The 22,225-nt window shown below is 38.5% G+C and overlaps 1 protein-coding gene across 3 annotated transcripts in view; it reads left to right on the forward strand.

Annotated features, from left to right (window-relative positions):
* CTNNA3 (catenin alpha 3) overlaps positions 1 to 22,225 on the forward strand; it is a 1,765,907-nt gene that overhangs the window by 444,664 nt on the left and 1,299,018 nt on the right. For all 3 annotated transcript variants that reach the window (XM_054435153.1, XM_054435155.1, XM_054435156.1), the window contains exon 6: positions 4,839 to 5,102. In XM_054435153.1, coding sequence (XP_054291128.1) covers positions 4,839 to 5,102 — 264 coding nt within the window. The remainder of the gene's footprint in view (positions 1 to 4,838; positions 5,103 to 22,225) is intronic.

Raw genomic sequence — 22,225 nt, forward strand, 5'->3', positions numbered from 1 at the left:
TTGTTATGTTCACTGATCTAGTCCTTTTTCGCAGGCGTCAAGGACTTGCTATTTGGGCTCATGGATTCTGTAATTGCCTTGGGCAGAGATGACAAAGCATAGGCTCCAAATTCAAAATACATTTGTATTTTTAACATTTCAAAGTCCCCATGGCATTAAAGTTACTACAATTTACCGTCAGATTACACATTGCTACCATTAGAGCAAAAGAAATAATTTTAACTTTAGCTTCTTGGTTACAATCTATGTTCAAGTTTTTCACCTTTCAGAAACAACCTAAACCTTGACACTGTCCTTCTAAATAAAGAAGCATAATGTATAGGCCACTTCAGAGAAAATTATGTATTAAGTTGTGATTGTACAGTAATATCAGAGAATTTGCTTTACTTCTTTCTTAATATTTATACTTTCAATTATTACTCATCTGAGGAGCTGTGCATCCTTTCTAGACATTAAACTATTTATCCTCTAAGTTACACTGATGACTGTAGGTAGAGCTTGTGTAACGTTGTGGGAAATACGAAAATCACTAAGATTATCACAGTACAAAAACAGTACACCAAGTTTGACAGATGTAAGGAATAAAACAATTCCATATTCTTTCTACACCTTTTCTCTATTTTCCACTTATATTCCATTTCTGATGTGCTATGTACTCAATCTTGTGAGAGGGTCGGCAGAAGTATCATTATCCCATTTTTACAGATAGACAGACACCGAAAGAGATGAGTTACCCAGCTCATAGTGCTAATGACAGAACTAAAACTAAAACCCAGACCACATATACAAGTGGGAAATCGTAGCAAGCCAAGAAAACCATAGAGTGTCTTTTCTTGGGTAATTAGTGAGGATGAACAGTGGGTTGTTAGCTACTTCTAACTGTCCTCCCTACATTTTGTAATGAAGTTAATCTCTCCAAAGCCTGAGTGAAGTAGCAGACAGTGTTTATTTTCAGAAGGGAAGAAACTAAAAATATAGTAGCACAAGCCATTTATTAACCTCAGGCAACATTATTCCCAGAGTAGCACAGCCTTGTGAAAAAGGCATAAGGTAGGCAATCAGTAGACTTAGGTTTAGATCTCAGTTCCTTTACTAGTTTCTATCTCCTTGCACCAAACACCTGTTTAGTTAAAATAGGACTAATAATAGCAGCCTCATTCCCTCAAAGAGTATTGTGATGATCAGTAAGATACTATATAGAAGCACTTTATAAGCTACATGATAATATACAAATACAAGTCCTCATTCTGTGTAGCAAATAAGAAATTTTTCCACTTTGGGAGGCCGAGGTGGGCGGATCACAAGGTCAGAAGATCGAGACCATCCTGGCTAGCATGGTGAAACCCTGTCCCTATTAAAAATACAAAAAATTAGCTGGGTGTGGTGGCGGGTGCCTGTAGTCTCAGCTACTTGGGAGGCTGAGGCAGGAGAACTGCATGAACCCGGGAGGTGGAGCTTGTAGTGAGCCTAGATCACTCCACTCTACTCCAGCCTGGGTGACAGAGTGCGACTCTGTCAAAAAAAAAAAAAAAAAAAAAAATTTTTCCTATGTAGGAAATAATGTCACATAGTTTTTAGGATAAGGGCTTGGAAGTTATACTGACGTGGGTTACAATACAAGAAATACCACCATCTAGCTCTGCCACTTGGCTAAGAAACTTAGTCTCTTGAAACCTTAGTGTTTTGAGTTTTAAAATGGGAATAATCACATCTCTCATGAGTTTTTATAAAGATTATATGAAATGTTGTATATGAAGTGAATGAACTATTGTAAATGTCCCTTGAATTAGTTTTTTTAACTTAAGCTTTTATTTGGGAATAATTTTAGATTTACAGAAAAGTTGCAAAGGTGGTACAGAGTTCCCATTTACCTTTTTTCCAGTTTTCTGCATTGTTAATACTGTATGTTACATTTGTCACTACAAAGAAATGGATACCGATGCATTGCTATTAACTATTAATAATGGTTATTTGGATTTCAGCAGTTTTTCATGAATGTTTTTTCTGTTCCAGGATCTAATCCTCAGTACCACACTGCGTTTAGTTTTGTCTCCCCAATCTTCTCTGTTCTGTGACAGTTTGTCAGTCCATCTCCTGTTTTTCATGATGTTAATGGTCTTGAGGAATACTGCCCAGGTGTCATTTAGGATGTTCACCAATCTCATTTTGTTTGTTGCTTTTCTCATGATTAGACTGGAATTATGGGTTCCTGGAGGGAATACCACAGAAATGGCATACTTTTCTTGTCACAGTATATCAAGGGGTACATGATATCCATGTGATATCACTGATTATGTTAAATTTCATCACCTGGTTAAGGTAGGGCTTGCCAGATTTTTTTCTTGTATCTTGAGCTAGTTCTGATCGCCTATCACGTAGACAGGGCATTCTCTTTCCTCTCTTCCCTCTGATGTAATGCTATTCATTTACATTTACTGCAAATTGTCATCTCTGATGAAATACCTTCTCTGACCATTCAACCTAAAGCAGCTTTCTCCTTTCAAGTCAATCTCTATGACACTTCACTTTTGTGTTTTCTTCATAGCATTTATTGTCACCTGAAATCATCTTGTATATTTGTTTATTTAGTTTATTGTTTGTCTGTAGGCCCTTTCTCCCCAAAAGAAAGAAGAACAAGGTCCTTGTAGGATTTTTTTCATATCTGTACACTGGAGTCTAGCACAAGGGCTAGAATATGCTAAGTGCTCAGTAACTAATTGTTGAATAAATATCAAAGAAAGAATGATATAGGATTGATTTATTAGTATTTCTGAATAAGAAAAATAGCTGAATTGTGGGAGGTTTCATTTAGTGTTCTTAACTCAATTGGTTTAATTTTAACGGAGAGGTTAAATGCAATTATCAACATCTATGGAATGAGGTAATCAGCATCCTTGTAATTCAAGCTCCCTTGTAATGCACTTAATAATGTGAGTGCCAGAGTATTTTAGCTACTTATAAGTGTGTCCAGAATTGGTGGGTTCTTGGTCTCACTGACTTCAAGAATGAAGCCGCGGACCCTCGCAGTGAGTGTTATAGCTCTTAAGGTGGCGCGTCTGGAGTTTGTTCCTTCTGATGTTCGGACATGTTCAGAGTTTCTTTCTTCTGGTGGGTTCATGGTCTCACTGACTCAGGAGTGAAGCTGCAGACCTTCGTGGTGAGTGTTACAGCTCTTAGGGCAGCGCGTCTGGAGTTGTTTGTTCCTCCCGGTGGGCTCGTGGTCTCGCTGGCTTCAGGAGTGACGCTGCAGACCTTCGCGGTGAGTGTTACAGCTCATAAAAGCAGCGTGGACCCAAAGAGTGAGCAGTAGCAAGATGTATTGCAAAGAGTGAAAGAACAAAGCTTCCACAGTGTGGAAGGGGACCCGAGCAGGTTGCCGCTGCTGGCTCGGGCAGCCTGATTTTATTCTCTTATCTGGCCCCACCCACGTCCTGCTGATTGGTAGAGCCGAGTGGTCTGTTTTGACAGGGGCGCTGATTGGTGCATTTACAATCCCTGAGCTAGACATAAAGGTTCTCCACGTCCCCATCAGATTAGTTAGATACAGAGTATGGACACAAAGGTTCTCCAAGGCCCCACCAGAGCAGCTAGATACAGAGTGTTGATTGGTGCACTCACAAGCCCTGAGCTAGACACAGGGTGCTGATTGGTGTGTTTACAAACCTTGAGCTAGATACAGAGTGCCGATTGGTGTATTTACAATCCCTGAGCTAGACATAAAGGTTCTCCACGTCCCCATCAGATTAGTTAGATACAGAGTGTCGATTGGTGCATTCACAAACCCTGAGCTAGACACAGGGTGCTGATTGGTGTGTTTACAAACCTTGAGCTAGATACAGAGTGCCGATTGGTGTATTTACAATCCCTGAGCTAGACATAAAGGTTTTCCAAGGCCCCACCAGACTCAGGAACCCAGCTGGCTTCACCCAGTGGATCCAGCACCAGGGCTGCAGGTAGAGCTGCCTGCCAGTCCCGCACCATGCGGTGGCACTCCTCAGCCCTTGGGTGGTTGATGGGACTGGGCGCGGTGGAGCAGGGGGCGGCACTCGTCGGGGAGGCTGGGCTGCACAGGAACCCACGGAGGCGGGGGAAGGCTCAGGCATGGCGGGCTGCAGTCCTGAGGCCTGCCCCATGGGAAGGCAGCTAAGGCCTGGTGAGAAATCGAGCACAGCACCGGTGGGCTGGCACTGCTGTGGGACCCAGTACACCCTCCGCAGCCGCTGGCCCGGGTGCTAAGCCCCTCATTGCCTGGGGCCGGCAGGGCCGGCCGGCTGCTCTGAGTGCGGGGCCCGCCAAGCCCACGCCCACCCGAAACTCCAGCTGGCCTGCAAGCCCCGCAGGCAGCCCCGGTTCCCGCTCGCGCCTCTCCCTCCACACCTCCCTGCAAGCTGAGGGAGTGGGCTCTGGCCCGGCCTTGGCCAGCCCATAAAGGGGCTCCCACAGTTCAGCGGTGCGCTGAAGGGCTCCTCAAGTGCCACCAAAGTGGGAGCCCAGGCAGAGGAGGCGCCGAGAGCGAGAGAGGGCTGTGAGGACTGCCAGCATGCTGTCACCTCTCATAAGGATTTGACTGACAAGGACTTGACTGAATAGTAATAGATCTTTACACATCTGCACTACTGGGATCTTTACTCGTTAACTGTGTCATTGTTTATACTGCAGAATTTTTAACAGAACCTGAAAGAATGTAGAAATAATAGATGCCCTTGATTATAACTTATAGCTGACTTTTTGATGTCTATTATATTTTCATTTATACTTACAAAAAATGAAGCTTTTTAATTTAAGTCTTTCTCCCATAACCCATTGTAAGATACCACTCTTTTTATTTACCTTCTCAGGACTTAAAATCTCCAAATCAGAGGGATGAAATTGCAGGAGCCCGAGCTTCATTGAAGGAGAACTCTCCCCTCTTGCATTCAATTTGTTCAGCTTGTTTGGAGCATTCTGATGTTGCTTCCCTCAAAGCAAGCAAAGACACAGTTTGTGAAGAAATTCAGAATGCTCTCAATGTAATTTCAAATGCTTCACAAGGGATCCAGAATATGGCAACCCCACCAGAACCTCAGGCAGCAACCCTGGGAAGTGCCCTTGATGAGCTGGAGGTAAGTTGGGAGAAAGATAAAGTGTGATCTGATGTCCCAATACAGTAATAATAATAATAAAACAGAAGAAGATCCACATGTTAGTGTTTAGAGCATGAGAAAATAAAAAATCCAGATTAGTCTCTATCACCTTCTTGAGTCTTCCAAAGAATTCATTAACAGGAAAGTACTGTTAGTAAACTTCTGACTCCTGTACATCTCTGCCAAGGAATCCAATGAATTTGAAGTGGGATTGTTAATTAGATTGAAATGATGACTTTGTTTTATGTAGATCTACTTATGAAGCATAAGATTTATTCACTCCACAAATACTTATTGGCATTACTGTTCTATGTGCTTGGGACATATCTGATCACTTCCCTTGACAAATTTTTACATTTTAGCAGGTGATTATAGGCAAGAAATAATAAACATTGTAGAGAACAAAATTGTATAGTATGTTACATTGAGAAGGTGAGATAATGCCAAAGCCTTGAAAGAGTTCAGGAATTGGGCAGATGAGGATCTAGAGCAAAGGCTTGAAGGTATATGCCCTGTGTTTAAGTGACAACATAAAAACCAGGGTGTCTAGGTGAAGACAGCAAAGTGATGAGTAGTAGGAGCTAAGGTTAGAGAACCAACCATTTAGGACTGTGTATGCCTTTAAGGACTTTGGCTTTTTCTCCAAGTTAAATGGGAATACACTGAAAGGTTTTAAGCAAAGGTGTGACATGCTGCGACTTGTGTCTTAAAAGGACTATGATGGTTGCATAAGGAACATAGACTGAAGGAGAACAATGAGAGGAACTGAAAAACCAGGCTGGAGGCTATTGTAGTAACCCAGGTTCCATTTATACACTTTACATGAACCACCTCATGTTTTAGTTTAGACTAGAGTGGTGTTGGTGGACATCAGTGCTAAATTTTGTAAGTAGAGTCAACTGAATTTTGATAGAATGGATGTGGGACATGAATGAAAGGAAGGAGTCATGGCTAGTGTTGTAGGCTGGGTCCTCCAGAATCACACACAGAATGGAGTTTGGAAAACAAGGTGTTACATTTGGGAAGGAAAGAGGGAAGGAGCAGGACTGGATAGAGGAAGAAGTCTACCTGAGAGCTAGACCCACAAAGCCTAGGCCAATCAGCAGGGAGCTCTGGTGAGAGCATTGCCCTCCAGAGTTTACCTTGTCAGGCAGAAATGGGCAGGCCTGTATGTCTCTTCCAGTCACTGGATGCAGGTTACTCTACCCTGGGAAGGGTATGACCTTTAGGGGCCTGAAACACTCTATATACATACTGAATATGTATTACTTTTGTGCCATGACAAGGCTGGAAAAAATTATAAGTTGAACCATTGTTAAGTCAATTCGGGGACCATCTGTAGTCTGCATTTGGGGAGTGCCGAGTGTGATACATTGAAATTTGTTAGAGTAGATAGATAGGATCATACAGGTTGAGCATCCCTTATCTGAAATGCTTGGGATCAGAAGTGGTTTGGATTTTGGAATTTTTTGGATTTTGGAATATTTGCATATACCTAATGAATTATCTTGGGAATGAGATTGATGTGTAAACACGAAATTCATTTATATTTCATATATACCCTATACACATAGACTAAAGGTAATTTTATACAACATTTTAAATAATTTTGTGCATGAAATGATGTTTTGACGACATTTTAACTGCTGTGTCCGGAATTGGTGGGTTCTTGGTCTCACTGACTTCAAGAATGAAGCCGCGGACCCTTGAGGTGAGTGTTACAGCTCTTAAGGTGGCGTGTCTGGAGTTTGTTCCTTCTGATGTTCGGATGTGTTCGGAGTTTCTTTCTTCTGGTGCGTTTGTGGTCTCGCTGGCTCAGGAGTGAAGCTGCAGACCTTTGCGGTGAGTGTTACAGTTCTTAAGGCGGCGTGTCTGGAGTTGTTTGTTCCTCCCGGTGGGCTCGTGGTCTCGCTGGCTTCAGGAGTGAAGCTGCAGACCGTCGCGGTGAGTGTTACAGCTCATAAAAGCAGTGTGGACCCAAAGAGTGAGCAGTAGCAAGATTTATTGCAAAGAGCGAAGGAAAAAAGCTTCCACAGTGTGGAAGGGGACCGGAGTGGGTTGCCACTGCTGGCTAGGGCAGCCTGATTTTATTCTTATCTGGCCCCACCCACATCCTGCTGATTGGTAGAGCCGAGTGGCCTGTTTTGACAGGACACTGATTGGTGCATTTAGAATCCCTGAGCTAGATACAAATGTTCTCCATGACCCCATCAGATTAGTTAGATACAGAGTTTCCACTCACAGGTTCTCCAAGGCCCCACCAGAGCAGCTAGATACAGAGTGTTGATTGGTGCACTCACAAGCCCTGAGCTAGACACAGGGTGCTGATTGGTGTGTTTACAAACCTTGAGCTAGATACAGAGTGCTGATTGGTGTATTCACAATCCCTGAGCTAGACATAAAAGTTCTCCAAGGCCCCACCAGAGCAGCTAGATACAGAGTGTCGATTGGTGCACTCACAAACCCTGAGCTAGACACAGGGTGCTGATTGGTGTATTTACAAACCTTGAGCTAGATACAGAGTGCTGATTGGTGTATTTACAATCCCTGAGCTAGACATAAAGGTTCTCCAAGGCCCCACCAGACTCAGGAGCCCAACAGGCTTCACCCAGTGGATCCGGCATTGGGGCTGCAGGTAGAGCTGCCTGCCAGTCCTGCGCCATGAGCTCGCACTCCTCAGCCCTTGGGTGATGGATGGGACTGGGCGTGGTGGAGCAAGGACGGCGCTCCTGGGGGAGGCTAGGGCTGCACAGGAGCCGACGGAGGCGAGGGAGGCTCAGGCATGGCTGGCTGCAGTCCTGAGGCCTGCCCCACGGGAAGGCAGCTAAGGCCTGGCAAGAAATTGAGTGCACCGCCGGTGGGCTGGCACTGCTGTGGGACCCAGTACACCCTCCGCAGCCGCTGGCCCGGGTGCTAAGTCCCTCATTGCCCGGGGCTGGCAGGAGCTGCCGGCCGGCTGCTCCGAGTGCGGGGCCCCCGAAGCCCACGCCCACCCGGCACTCCTGCTGGCCTGCAAGCGCCCCGCTCAGCCCCGGTTCCTACTCACACCTCTCCCTCCACACCTCTCTGCAAGCTGAGGGAGCCGGCTCTGGCCTTGGCCAGCCCAGAAAGGGGCCCCCACAGTGCAGCGGTGGGCTGAAGGGCTCCTCAAGTGCCACCAAAGTGGGAGCCCAGGCAGAGGAGGCGCCAAGAGTGAGCGAGGGCTTTGAGGACTGCCAGCACGCTGTCATCTCTCACTGCGATCTGTCACATGAAGTTAGATGCTGAATTTTCCCCTAGTGCCATCACATTGGCATTCAGAAAGTTTTAGATTTTGGAGCATTTTGGATTTCAGATTTTTAGATTAGCAACGCTCAACCTGTATTGCACATTTTTCACAGTACTAAACAGAATTGTGTCAGGGAATGCTCCCATAAGAGCTCCAGTTTATCTCAGACAATGTATTCCATATTTTAGGATTATAGAAGAAGACATTTCCAAATTGTTCCTCCTTCTGAGACCTCTTTTCTCATTTTAGTTGAAAGTGACTGCCACAGGCAGAAAATGGCAGTGGTTGGAGAGGAGGAGAAAGTGTGCGTGTTGTGTGTGTAACTTCAATGGGAGTGGGTATAGGCAGGGCAATAGAGTGTTCTGTTAAGAAAGGCAGACTCACTTGTTCTTCATGAGGCGGGAGGGGGTCCAAAAGATATTTCTCTGAGATCCTAATGAGGATTCTAAACTGTCTGAACAACCTTTGAAATTTAGTTCTAGTCAAAGGTACAGATGCACAAACTAGTAAAAAATGCCTAAGTTTTCTATATTTTTTATATCCAAGTTACAAATAGCTGCTGCAGCTGTCTGAACTAGATAAAGCAGAATTTATTGAGCATTTAACCTTTTTTAATGATTTGGTAAATTAAATGGTTGCATTTTTCATTATTTACAGGAAGCTGTATTGGTAAAAGATCCAAAATAACCTTTGCTCTATTTTGCTCCTGCAAATATAATACTATGAAGTAAATTGATGTAGTAAATACTCTGTTGGGAGCAAGTCTCATTAAATGTTTATAGTGTGGAATGTATCAGAGTGCTTACTCAACAACCATGCTGAAGCTTTTGTTAAATTTTTCATTCTGGCCCTTGGCTGGGTGTGAGTATGAAACCTGAAATTTATGAGTGGAGAAAATAGAAGTTGAATTGGAACACCATACTGGCTAAATCAATTGATTTATTGGAAAGGCCAATGTGAATTATAGGGGTTTTCTTCTGTATTTGTGGCTGAATGAGAGTTGAGAAGTGTTGAATTGTGGATTAAGAGAGTTTTGAAAATGTTATGAAGCAAGAAACTTTGCCAATAAAAATTGCTTTGAAAATTCCAAGTCCGTTAAGACATATTTTCTCCTGTGAGAAGGGAAAAAGCAGCTGTTGTCATTGTGGTATACAAGAACTAATCTGAATTCTCATGCAATAAAGATGATAACAAATGATATGTATGTATATTTTCTTATTTTCAGAGAGCTGTCATATTCACTTTTTTTAACTTTTTTACATATTCATGTATCATCATTCATATAGTCATTGTTTACTGTTATATCTCCAGCACCTAGAATAATGCCGTAAATGTAGTAAGTGCTAGGTAAATATCAATGAATGCATGAATGAATGAATGCAATAATATGGCATGCCATTTTGTGATTTTGCAGTGAAGAGCATTTTTTCCTCAACCTTATTTTTTTCTCCTTCCTCTGACTGAAAGTGGTTGTATTTGGGGGTATATGGCTCTACTTTAACTTTTAACCAGGCCATGAATTTATAGTGATGGAAACTACCAGAAGCACATGTAAGTGATATGCTGCTCAGAATCTTTTCTGTGGTAAGGCAGCACAAAGAGAAAAATCTTTATATATATTCTCTTCTCTCAGCAGCTGTCCAGCCTTAGTCAGAGTTCCCTGTTACTTCCAAGATACTCTGTCTTTTACTAAGGGTAATAATTTTGGGGAAGATACTCCTCATGTTCTTACATTTTCACCTGTTAGGAGAAAACAGGATCTCTGTTAGTCAGATTAGCATTTAGAAGCTAAAGAAGAAATGGATATCACTGGTATCTAGAAGCACATTAATATGATTTTAAAAAATGGTTTGGTTTCTAGGTATATAGTGAACTATAAGAACTAAAAGAGATGAAGAAAATATTTTTATATACATAAATAATCTGATAACTGAATTATGGAAATTATTTGAGGCTGATACAAAAAGCACAAATTCCAAACTAGTGAGCCAACACCAGCATTGTGCTGGGGGATGGGGGAACTGATTTTCAATTATGGCCTGGAGCTTGAATCTTGAAAGACTATGAACTGAAGACAAAAGATAAATTCTGTATCCTGCCAACTGGAAAGTCCCATAAGATACATTTGCATGTTACTGGGAATCTTTAAAATTTGACAACCTTGTTGGAGAAATGAAAGAAACACTGACCTGAATAACAGGAGATGTTGGGAGAACTTGACTAGCATAGCCTTGGCTCTGGGAAGCTCAGAAAAAAGGAACAGAATCCATGTTGGAATTTTCTGGCCATAGGCCTGTCCTTATCTGGACTTTGGGTCAGCATTCATATTATCTGTGTAGCCTCTAAAACCCTGTCTAAAAATCTAACTTAAAATTGCCTTATCCTGGCAATACCTCCAGAGATCTGCCAGAAGTAAACTCAAATTCTTTCTGCACTTTATACACAGCTTTCAAAAAATTCTCATACGTTTCCAAGGAAGATGGTTTTCACAAGATACACAAATAAGCCATCTTGAGTAACTTCATAGAATGAACAAACTACAGAATCAGGTCTGCAAACACTGTAGATATTGAAATTATAAGGTACTGAAAAAAGTTAGTATTTTAATATACATTATTCCCTAATGAATATGTTGATGAAACAAAAGACTGTCAGAATTGACCAGGCAGAGCTATCTGAAATGAAAAACATAATGATGAAAAATTCAATGGTTAGGCAAAACAGGTGATTAGGTTAGAGAATTGGTGATCTGAAAGATATTTGAAGAGGTTACTTTGAGTTTCCCACGGAAAGACACAGAAGTAAAAAGTATTTTTTGAAAAGCGGTCAAGATATATGCCATGACAAGTTCTAAAATATTTTAATATAAAATTCAGAAGAGAGAGAAGTATAAAACAGATAATGAGAATTTCCTAGAACTGATGGAAGTCACCATTCTCTATAGCTAAGAAGCCCAGTAAATCCCAAGCAAGGTATATTTAAAGAAACCTGTATTTACACATATCATAGTGAAACTGAAGAACACCAAAGACCAAAAGAATATTTTTAAATGAAAATAGGAAAAAAAAGAGTTACCTGTGAATGATGACTGATTACCTGTGAATGATAGCCGAGTTCTTAAACATGAATGTTACAAGATAGCAAATCATTCTCAGAGAAAATAACTTTTAACCTTGAGTTCAGTACGTGATACTGCTATTTTTCAAGACAAAAGATAAATATATTGTTACCCAGTCCCAAACATGAATAGTTAGTTTATTGTCAACAACTTTTCACTGAAGAAATTGTTAAAGAAAAATAAAAAATTATCCTATAATAAGGGTGCAAATGCAAGAATTTGTAAGCAGAGGAAATGGTAAACATAAGGGTTTATTACTGCTTACATATTACTTTTTATAAATTATTAATAACTATGTATACTTTGTATAATTAAAATTGTAGAATGATTGTGTCTGGAAACAGTGTATAATTAGGATGGATAGAATCATAGTTAAATGTTCTAGGGTCTTTATATATTTTTTGGGGAAGGATAAAAATATTGACTTATATTAGGCATTTATCTTAATAAGCATGTTAAAATGTCTAGAGTAACTACTAAAAATGTGTAGTCATAGACTGTATAGTTGCCAAATATGGAAAAGGAAAAATGCAATGAGAAAATAAGAAACTCGGTTTGTCCAAAAGAAGAAAAAAATGGAGGAGAAAACACTGTGGAACAAGAAGGATGTACACACAGTAGAAAATATAATAAAATAAATCCAAATATTCTTGGAATCATAATAAATATAAAAAGAAAACCTAAACTCTCCAAAGACAAAAGACTGACAGCTTAGAATATAAAACAAAATCTAGCTATATGCTGTTTATAAAAAGCACATCTAAAACTTAAGAATCAAGATAGTTTGAAAGTCAGAGGATAAAATGATATCCAACAAATTCTAACTGAAGAAAGCTGGTATAGCTATATCAATACTAGTAAAAATGCTAATGACAGTTACTATCTACTGATAGGATAAATTCACCAGGATGTTGTAACACATTCTTTTCAAGGACACATGGAAAATTAACAAAAATTGACTGCATACTGAGTCAATGATTTTCGAAGCACTAGTATTATACAGGCCACCTAGAAATGTATTTAGGTAAATAAGTGAAATTACCCTACTATTTGGAATCTTTTTTGAAAACCATATCTGTATAACTACTGGGTCATGAATAAATTATAATTGAAAGTAAAAAGTACTTATAACTGAGAAATAATGATAATGTGTAATAACAACAAAACTTGAGCGGTATAGCTAAAGGGAGTACATAGAAGGAAATTTCTCACCTATACATGCTTATATTAGTTAAGAAGAAAGCTGGATATTAAGGAGCTAAGTTTCCACTTGGAGTTTGAAACAGACAATATAAAAAACCCAGAAGGAAAAAGTTAATAAAGATAAGAATAGAAATTAATTAAATCACAAACAAAGATACAGTAGAGAAGATCAACAAAGCCAAAAGTATATTATTTGTAAAGACCAATAAAATTGACAAACTACTGGTGAGATAAATTAGGAATACTGAAAGCAGACAAAAAACAGCATGTAAGAGTGAAAGTCAGAAGAGGAGTCATAACTACAGGGTTATGACTAAATACTAAAAATTATAAATACTAAAACACTAAAAGAATATTATGAACAAATTTATACTGATAAAAATGAAAATTTGGATGAAATGGAAAAATTCCTAAGAAAATATAAATTAACAAAATTGACTCAAGTACAGACAATATGAATGAAATAATTAAATAGAATTAGTAGTTAACAGTTTTTACTGAAAGCAAATAGGAGGCTCAGATAGTTTGATAGAATACTATAAACCCATCCAGGAATATGTAAATGTATTGCTACAGCAGTGTCCTGAGAATAGCAAAAAAACAAACAAACAAACAAAAAAAATAGCTCTCCAATCCATTACATGAAATTGGTGAAGCAAGTGTGAAACGATACTACACAGGTCAGATAAGTAAGGAACTTCACATGCCAATCTAATTTATGAAATTAGATGCAAAAATTCCAAACAAAATGTGAATAAACTGTTTAGCACTAGATAAAAAAGTCATTATGACAAAGTTGAATTTATTCCAGGAATGTAATGTTAGTTCAACATTAGAACATTTACTGATGGTATTCACCTCATTAACAAGTTAAAAGAGAAAAACTATATAATAATCTCAGTAGATACAGAAAACATTTTAAAAATTCATTATAATTTATTTAAAACTTCTAGAAAGCTAGGAACAGAAGTGACTTTTCTTGATAAAGGGTTTCTGTAAAATTCTACAGTAAACTTCATAGTTAAATTTGAGTAATTAAAAACACTCCCTTTAAACTTAGACATGAGGCCATAATGAATAAAAATGAGTAAATTATAGTAATACATATCAATATGAATGATACCAAAACAAAAAGCTTTACCATAAAAGAGCAAGCCATATAAGAATTCATACAGCATTTTTACTTTTATATAAATGCTCACACAAGCAAAACTAAACAACATATTTCTAGTGGTACAGACATATCTAGTAAGATATAAAGAGAAGGAAGAGAATGATTTATGCAAAATTGAGGAGTGGAGGAGTGGGGAGAAAGAGGTTGCATACACACATCAGGAGCTTTGAAGCTACTGAGCATATTGTTTTTCTGAAGCTGGGTTGGTAGATGGATGTGTGTTGTATTATTCTTTATTCATACATTCTCTTATGTTTGAGGTAGTTAATAATGAAATTGAATAAAGTGTGTTAAAATGGGTGGTAAATCTGAGAATAAGTGCTACAACAATGCGCTGTTTATATTTAACAAATATTTATTAAATCTATTTTCTGTGTAATTAATGTCTGTGTGAACCCTTGTGCTAGGTACTGGCTCAATACAAATTTAAGGTACTAGCATCTTACATTTGTACTATTTAGGGTGTTTATCTGCACATTTTATTAATAGCATCAAATTGCTTCGTAGAGCACATAGGTCAGGAGTTATCGTGTACTTTATAGAGGAGCAAACTACTCTTCTGTCAGGTTGTGTAACTTGTACAAAGTCACATAAACAGGAATTAGAAGAGTTATAACTTGAACGCATATTTCGTGAGCCCTCCCAACAATTGCTCTTTCCAGATAATGCTCTTGGGACAAATGATGGACACTGTTGGAATACAATTAGGTCTTGAGTTTAATACATTTATTTGTTTATGCATCTGTCTTTGCTATTGGATGAGTTCTATGAGTAGAGGAATAATGCCTTATCCATATTTATATTGTCACCTCCTGGCAAGGTGCCAGGTACATAGTAATTGCTTAAAACATATTTATTGAAAAAGCAATGAATTGTTGGTATTTCAGAACCTGGTGTGAGGTTTTAATGCATCTAATAAATATTTACCCAATAAAAGAAGGACAACATCTCCTTTATCTTGATGATTAAATAAAACACATGGATAGTAATGATTATTAGACCTTGTTTGCTCTTGGCTTCTTGGGACTCTTAGACCCCATGAGGTACATGGCATTATAGATCAAGGTTTGCTATTATATAGACCCGATGTCAAGCTTGGAGAAAACTCTGATAGCCAGTTATAGTAATTTTTTTTTTCTCCAAAACTTGAAAAAACCAAAATGAATCCAGAGCAAATTTTTAAAAACAAATTCTTATAAAATGTTTGTATCTTATAAAATGTTGTATTCTTATAAAATGTTTGTATCATGAGTCTCATGACCATCAGTTAATTATCAGTATTTATTAGGTACTTGTTCTCTATTTCCACATTGTCATGTGCTTCATGGGAGCTAGAAAAGAAGTAAAAATAAAAAGCCTCCAATCCTAAACATTGCATATTCAGGAGATAAGAATACCATAAATCAAGCAATAAAAGCTAGCACAACACTTCCTTTAGATCCTCACTCACGTGACACAGGTTGGGCTTTCTTGGATGCAGATTCCTTGATGATGTTTACTTTTAGTGTTAGTTTAGCGTTAACTAGGGACCATACTTGTGAGCACTGCAAAATGAGAAAAGGCATGAAGGAAAAATAAATATGAGAGCTGATGAAGGGATTGTGTAATAGGAGTGGATAATTCACACTGACTACTGATTGAAATTTATAGAGGACCTCAAAATAGAACAGTTTTTATTTTTGTTTATTATTTTTTATTGAGCCCCCCCATATGCAGTATTTTATGGAAGGTTGATTTGATGTATAGAACTTCACACACAACAGAGAGCCCATATCTTTCAAATAGCTATGGAAAAATTGATCCAAAATGGATCCACAAAAATGGAGCAAAGGCTACAAAGAAAACCTCAATAAAAGAGTCACCACAAAAAAGTATGTGAGGTGATGGACATGTTAATTAGCTTGATTCAGTCATTCCTCAGTGCATACATATATCAAAGCATCAGGTTGTATTCCACAGATATTTACAAAAAAGAGGCAATAGATGAATGACATTAGGAACATGTGTCTTCTTTTTTTTAGTTTGAATTTTAAAAATCTGAATTTTTATTTTCTTCTCTGTAAAGAATTTTCTTTTTAGCAGTTAAAACTACTATTTAATTATTTACTAGATTCTGCTTTTATTTTTATTTTTATTTTGAGGTGGAGTCTCACTCTGTCACCCGGGCTGGAGTGCAGTGACACAATCTCAGCTCATTGCAATCTCCGCCTCCTAGGTTCGAGCAATTCTCCTGCCTCAGCCTCCAGAGTAACTGGGACTACAGGTGCATGCCATCATGCCTGGCTAATTTTTTGTATTTTTAGTAGTGACAGGGTTTCACCATGTTAGCCAGGGTGGTGTCGATCTCCTGACCTTGTGATCTGCCTGCTTTGCCCTCCCAAAGTGCTGGGATTACAGGCGTGAGCCACCGTGCCTGGCCTGCTTTTATTTTTATTAACTTATATTTTCTAATATCTTAGGTTAATTTGCTGATCTTTTATAATATCTTGAATACATTTATTGAGTTAATGTTTAGTCTCTCTTTTTCTGTTTTTCTTACTTGGTTTTTTTCTTTTGTAAACTCGTTCATGGTGTCAGTTTTCCTCTGAACACCTATGTTTAATAAGCAGTACTTTTATCTGTATTTTAAAAAATAGGTGTTAGTTTTAACTTAGTTTTTTTTTTTTTTTTTTGCCTTATACTACTAGAAGTGTGTTTTAAAAATGTTAAAATTGGTTTCTGGTGTTTTAAAATTGTTTTTTGTTTGTTTTTGTCATCCTTTAAAATTAATTTCTAGTTTTACTGAATTTTGGTCAGAAAATATAGGTTTTATTTTGGAAAATGTTTGGAATTTTTTGGGGGGAACACTGAAATTTTTTGTGGCTTAATTCATGTTTTGAAAGTTGTATTTATATATATTTGAAAAAATTGTGTATTCTCTCTTTGGGAGGAACTTTTAAAAATCCATAATTGTAATAAATAAATTGTCTTCATTCTTACTCCTGTTTTCTATTTCACCTGTTTGAGAGAAGTGAGTTGAAGTCTTTCACATTACAGCAAAATACCATTTTCTCCTTGTATTTCTAGTGGTATTTTGTTCCATACATTTAAAAACCTATGTTAGGCCGGCACGGTGGCTCATGCTTATAATCCCAGCACTTTGTGAGGCCAAGGCGGGTGGATCACCTGAGGTTAGGAGGTCGAGACCAGCCTGGCCAACATGGTGAAACCTCGTCTCTACTGAAAATACAAAAATTAGCCGGACACGGTGGCGTGTGCCTGTAAACCCAGCTACTTGGGAAGCTGAGGCAAGATAATCTCTTGAACTCAGGAGGCGGAGGTTGCAGTGAGCCGAGATGGCGCCACTGCACTCTAGCCTGGTGACAGAGTGAGACTCTGTCTTAACAACAACAACAAAAAATAACAATACCCTTATATTATTAGATTTAGAAGTTTTCTTGATTCCTATGACTTCCTGGTGGAAGGTATCTTTTATTACTAAAAAATGTTCCTCTTTATTTTAATAGTGTCTGCTCTGATTCAATTTGTCTGGTATTAATATTGATATTCTTGGCTTCCTTTTTATTAGCATTTTCCTGGTGTATCTTTGACAATAATTTTATTCATGTCTAGATTAATTAATTTCATAAGGAATACATGAATTTATTCTTATAAAATAATTATACAATTATGGAAATAAAGAAAAAAGTTAATGTCTCTTTTCACTTCCCCTCAATTCAATTCTTATTGCCAGTGATAGCTGCAATTAAGGACTTGGTATATATTTTCCAGACCCTTTTCTAGGCAGAGACACATTTTCTTTTCTCTTCTGAAACTCTTATTAAGATGAATGTTGGTCTGTCTGGATGAGTCTTGTGGCTTTTAATTTTTGTCTCATACTTTGCATATCCTTTCCATTCTGTGAGAATTTTTGGCTTTCTTTTCTGGTCACTGATTTTGATGTTAGCTATTTTCATTCTGCTCTTTAAGCCTTCAACTGTCTAGTTTTTATTTTTGCAATACCATTTTAAATTTCCAAGAATACCGGTGGTGTTTTCTGTGGCTTTTTTTTTTTTTTTTTTTTTTTTTGAGACAGAGTCTTGCTCTGTCACCCAGGCTGGAGTGGTGGCGCGATCTCGGCTCACTGCAACCTCTGCCTCCCAGGTTCAAGCAAGTCTCTGCCTCAGCTTCCCGAGTAGCTGAGATTACAGGTGCCTGCCACCAGGCCCTGCTAATTTGTGTGTGTGTGTGTGTTTTTAGTAGAGACGTGGTTTCACCATCTTGGCCAGGCTGGTCTTGGACTCCTGACCTCGTGATCCACCCACCTCAGCCTCCCAAAGTGCTAGGATTACAGGCATGAGCCACCGCGCCTGGCCTGGCTGTTCTTATAGCTATGATAAACATTTAAATCTCTTTTAGAATATTAATCATACTAATTATGTTTCCTTAAGTTCTTCTGTTTGTTGAGTTTGGGGACTCTAATTCTGTTGATGTTTCTCAAATGTTTGGTGATTAACCACTGGCATTAGAATCACTTTGGGTGCTAATTAAAAGTGAAGATTTCTGTTCCCCAATTTAGACATACTCTGATGATGAGGTCATGAATCATTTTCAAAAACAAGCCTTCCCAGGTGATCCTTAAGCACACTAAATGTTCCAAACCATTAATCTAGATTATACAGTATTATTAGCTGCTGTATATTTTTCAGTTAGACTGAGTATTCGGGTAATCTTGCAGGTTTGTAAGATTGTAAGGTTCTGATTCTAGGAGTGCTAGATCAAGTCGTTATACTGGAGGGAGGGCAATATGGAGATGTAGGTGGGCCTTTAGAACATGGAAAGCAAATAGTTTATCTTCTTGGAGCAGAAGCTTCTTGTCTCTTGTGGTAGACTTGCCTAGTTTTTCTGGTAGCAGAACTCATCCTGAGTTCTGTTACAATTCCCACAGAGGTTCTTAAGCTAGAGTTCATGGGGATTCATATGTAGAATTCAGGGTGTCTGTGGACTTGGATGAGAAAAAAAATGGTTCTTTATCTTATAAAGTTCTATCTGAAATTTATCACTTTAGTTATTAATATTACTAAATACAAACCACAGTGCATATGATACCTAAGACTTTGTCACCTATAGAAATTACAGATATTTTCATACCACATTATGTCATGTATGCTTATCACTATGTCTGAATTGTGAGAGTTATTAGGCTCACTGCTAGATCTCATTATTTCATGTTAATATAATGACTAAAAAATTATATCTGTCAATGGAATTGATTTCCGTTTAAAATTGTATCTGTTATTTTTATGCATTACAATTTTTGTTTTGTTTTGTTATGAGATGAAGTCTCGCTCTTATCACCCAGGCTGGAGTGCAATGGTGCAGTCTCGGCTCACTGCAACCTCCGCCTCCCGAGTTCAAGTGATTCTCCTGCCTCATCCTCCTGAGTAGCTGGTATTACAAGCACCTGCCACCACACCCAGCTAATTTTCGTATTTTTGGTAGAGACAGGGTTTCACCATGTTGGCCTAGCTGGTCTCGAACTCCTGACCTCAAGTAATCCATCTGCCTCAGCCTCCCAAAGTGCTGGGATTACAGGCGTGAGTTGTTTTGAGAAGGGGTTTTAGTTTTTATGGGATATTGGCTTGATTGTTCTGCCCTTTAATTACTTCGCAGACAATATGTTCAGTCTCTAAAGTCTGATTCTAGAGTCCTGTTGGAAACTCTTAAAATTTTTTTTTGAAGGTCTTTTCTTCCCTAAGTGGAAGTGGTTTTTGTTGAGTTTTTGCTAATAGCCTGTTCTTTGTTTTTCTTCCTCCCTCCCTCTTCTTTCCTTCCTTTCCCTTCTTCTTCCACAATTTCCCTCCTTATTCTTTATTTTCTTAATTGGTTCCTTTCATTTTATTGAGAAGTTAAAACATTTGCACATTTACATATTTAAATGATACAATAATCTCCAGTTAGTTTTGGGGAAATATAATTTAAAACAATATATCCTGCCAACCCAGGACACCCTTCACAAAGGAAAACAATTTTATAATTGATAAGCATTAAACCAGAATGTGATATATACCACAGGCAATCAGCTAAAGAAATGCAGAAACATAAAGAAATCTCAATGTTTTATATGGCTTAGGAGACACAACCCATTAGATACATGTTCTCAAGATAAATGATAACTATTCCTCAAGTAAGGGGACTTGACAGTACCATTTGCATACGTAGTTCATCCTAAACTCACCTGGTAATTTGAATGACTGTCTCTGTTCACTAATTGCCTTTATCCAAAGGAACTTTTTATATCTTTTTGACAGAAGACAAGTTTGTAACTTGGAGCCAGGCACCCACCAAAGTTAGGCTCCTGCCTTCCCACAGAAACTGGGAGATAGGGACACTACCTTCTTTGATGATTATATTTAAAAGAGATGGTTTCCAGGCCCTTGAGAAAGACATTCTCCCAAGATTCTTTTCATCCTTGGGTTGAAAAGCTGGTGAGAAGCTTATTTCGCTTTTAAGAAGATTTACATACATTTCAAAGGGCAGAGAAAGACTCACCATGACAAGTTTTCTAAAGTAAATGGTAATGTGTATTTCCCTTTTTTCCTAGGAAAATTATATTTTGCTTTTTTTAAGATCTGTATTTATCCTCACCTTTTCCTCAGAAACAAGTATTTTAAACCATTTTTTGGTGTTTTAGTCCAGAGATTGTTCTGTATATACAAGTGTGAGTATAACTGAGGGGTAAATTGTTAGCACAGTACCTGTTCTATAAATGTTTGTTGAATCCACACTTCACTCTGTTCTCAAGCCTCCTGTAACCTAGCAAGAAGCAAACAGGAAAGGCTTTATGGAAAGGAAATTGAGCTAGGCCTTGAAGGATGGGAGATTTTGATAGAATGTTTAATGACTTTTCACAGTTATCTAAAAGGGGGTTTACAAAACTCTGATGGCTATAAATATATGAGAGTTTGCAATTTTGGTGGGTAAATAAGAACTAAATAAGATTATTTACTAGTAAGAGGCCCCTTATCTGCCAGAAAACCTTCATACAGGAACATACCATTAAGGATAAATAGCAGAACAGAATTAAAGTTGATCTTACTTGGGACCGAAACCACCTTTGCAAAAAATAAAACATGAGAAAATTATGACATGAAAGAGACCCGATATAACCAACCCCCATCATGCCTTTAACCTCCAAACTGACCTTAATTATTCTGGGCCAGGGCCAAGCTAACTTTGGGAGAAATTTAGTTTATAGTTTAAATGTTAATAACCCTTCCCCCAAACTAAACTGCCTTTGTAAAGCTAATAAAAGACCACCAGGTTAGGAAGAGATGAGGATCCTGAATTCTGCTAAGGTGTAGACATAAACAGTTACCAGCCATTATTCTGGAGGTCACAAGATTTGCAACTCCCCCAATTACTCCCGCAGATAACATCACTATTATAGAGCCTAAGATTGACCTTTTGAGATATCTTTTCAGGTTTTTACATTTCTGAGGACAGTCTACCCCTGCCCATCTGTCCTGTGGCCCCACCCAAACTGACTCCTTGTCCCACCAAACTATCCTTGAAAAACCGTAGCCTCTGAATTTTCAAGGAGATTGATTTGGTAATAACTCCATCTCCCACATGGCATAGCTGACCTCGTGTCTATTAAAATCTTTATTGCAATGTGTGGTCTTAGTGAATTGGCTTTGTGCAGTGGGCAGGAAGAACCCATTGGGTGGTTTCTGGACTGTCATGTCAGTTTGATAAATCAGTAGATCAACATACTTTGTTTTAGATCACATAAATTCAGCTTTCTTATTAGTAGCTGTATTAGTCTGTTCTTGCACTGCTATGAATACCTGAGACTGGGAAATTTATAAAGAAAACAGGTTTAATTGGCTCACAGTTCTGCAGGCTGTACAGGAAGCACGAGAGCTTCTGGGGAGCCTCAGGAAACTTTCAATCATGGTGGAAGGTGAAGGGGAAATAGGTATGTCTTACATGGCTGCAGCAGGAGGAAGAGAGAGCGAGAGGAGGTGCTATACACTTTCAAACAAGCAGATCTCATGAAAACTCACTCACTTTATAGTACCAAGGGGAGATGGTGCTAAACCATTCATGAGAACTCTGCCTCCATGATCTAATCACGTCCCGCCAAGCCTCTCCTCCAACATTAGTGGTTACATTTTGACATGAGATTTGGGGTGGGGACATGCGTATCCAAACCATATCAATAGGAATCAAGACATTTCATAGTACATATCTGGGAAAAAAATACTTTTAGGTCTAAGAGATTTGCTTTATCATTTCCTTGTAATAAAAGCCCATTTCCTTCTTAGGAAAGTTGCATTCCTAAGTTCATATTTTCC

The sequence above is a fragment of the Pongo pygmaeus genome, chromosome 8, assembly GCF_028885625.2.
Source record: "Pongo pygmaeus isolate AG05252 chromosome 8, NHGRI_mPonPyg2-v2.0_pri, whole genome shotgun sequence".
In the NCBI taxonomy this organism is placed as follows: Eukaryota; Metazoa; Chordata; class Mammalia; order Primates; family Hominidae; genus Pongo; species Pongo pygmaeus.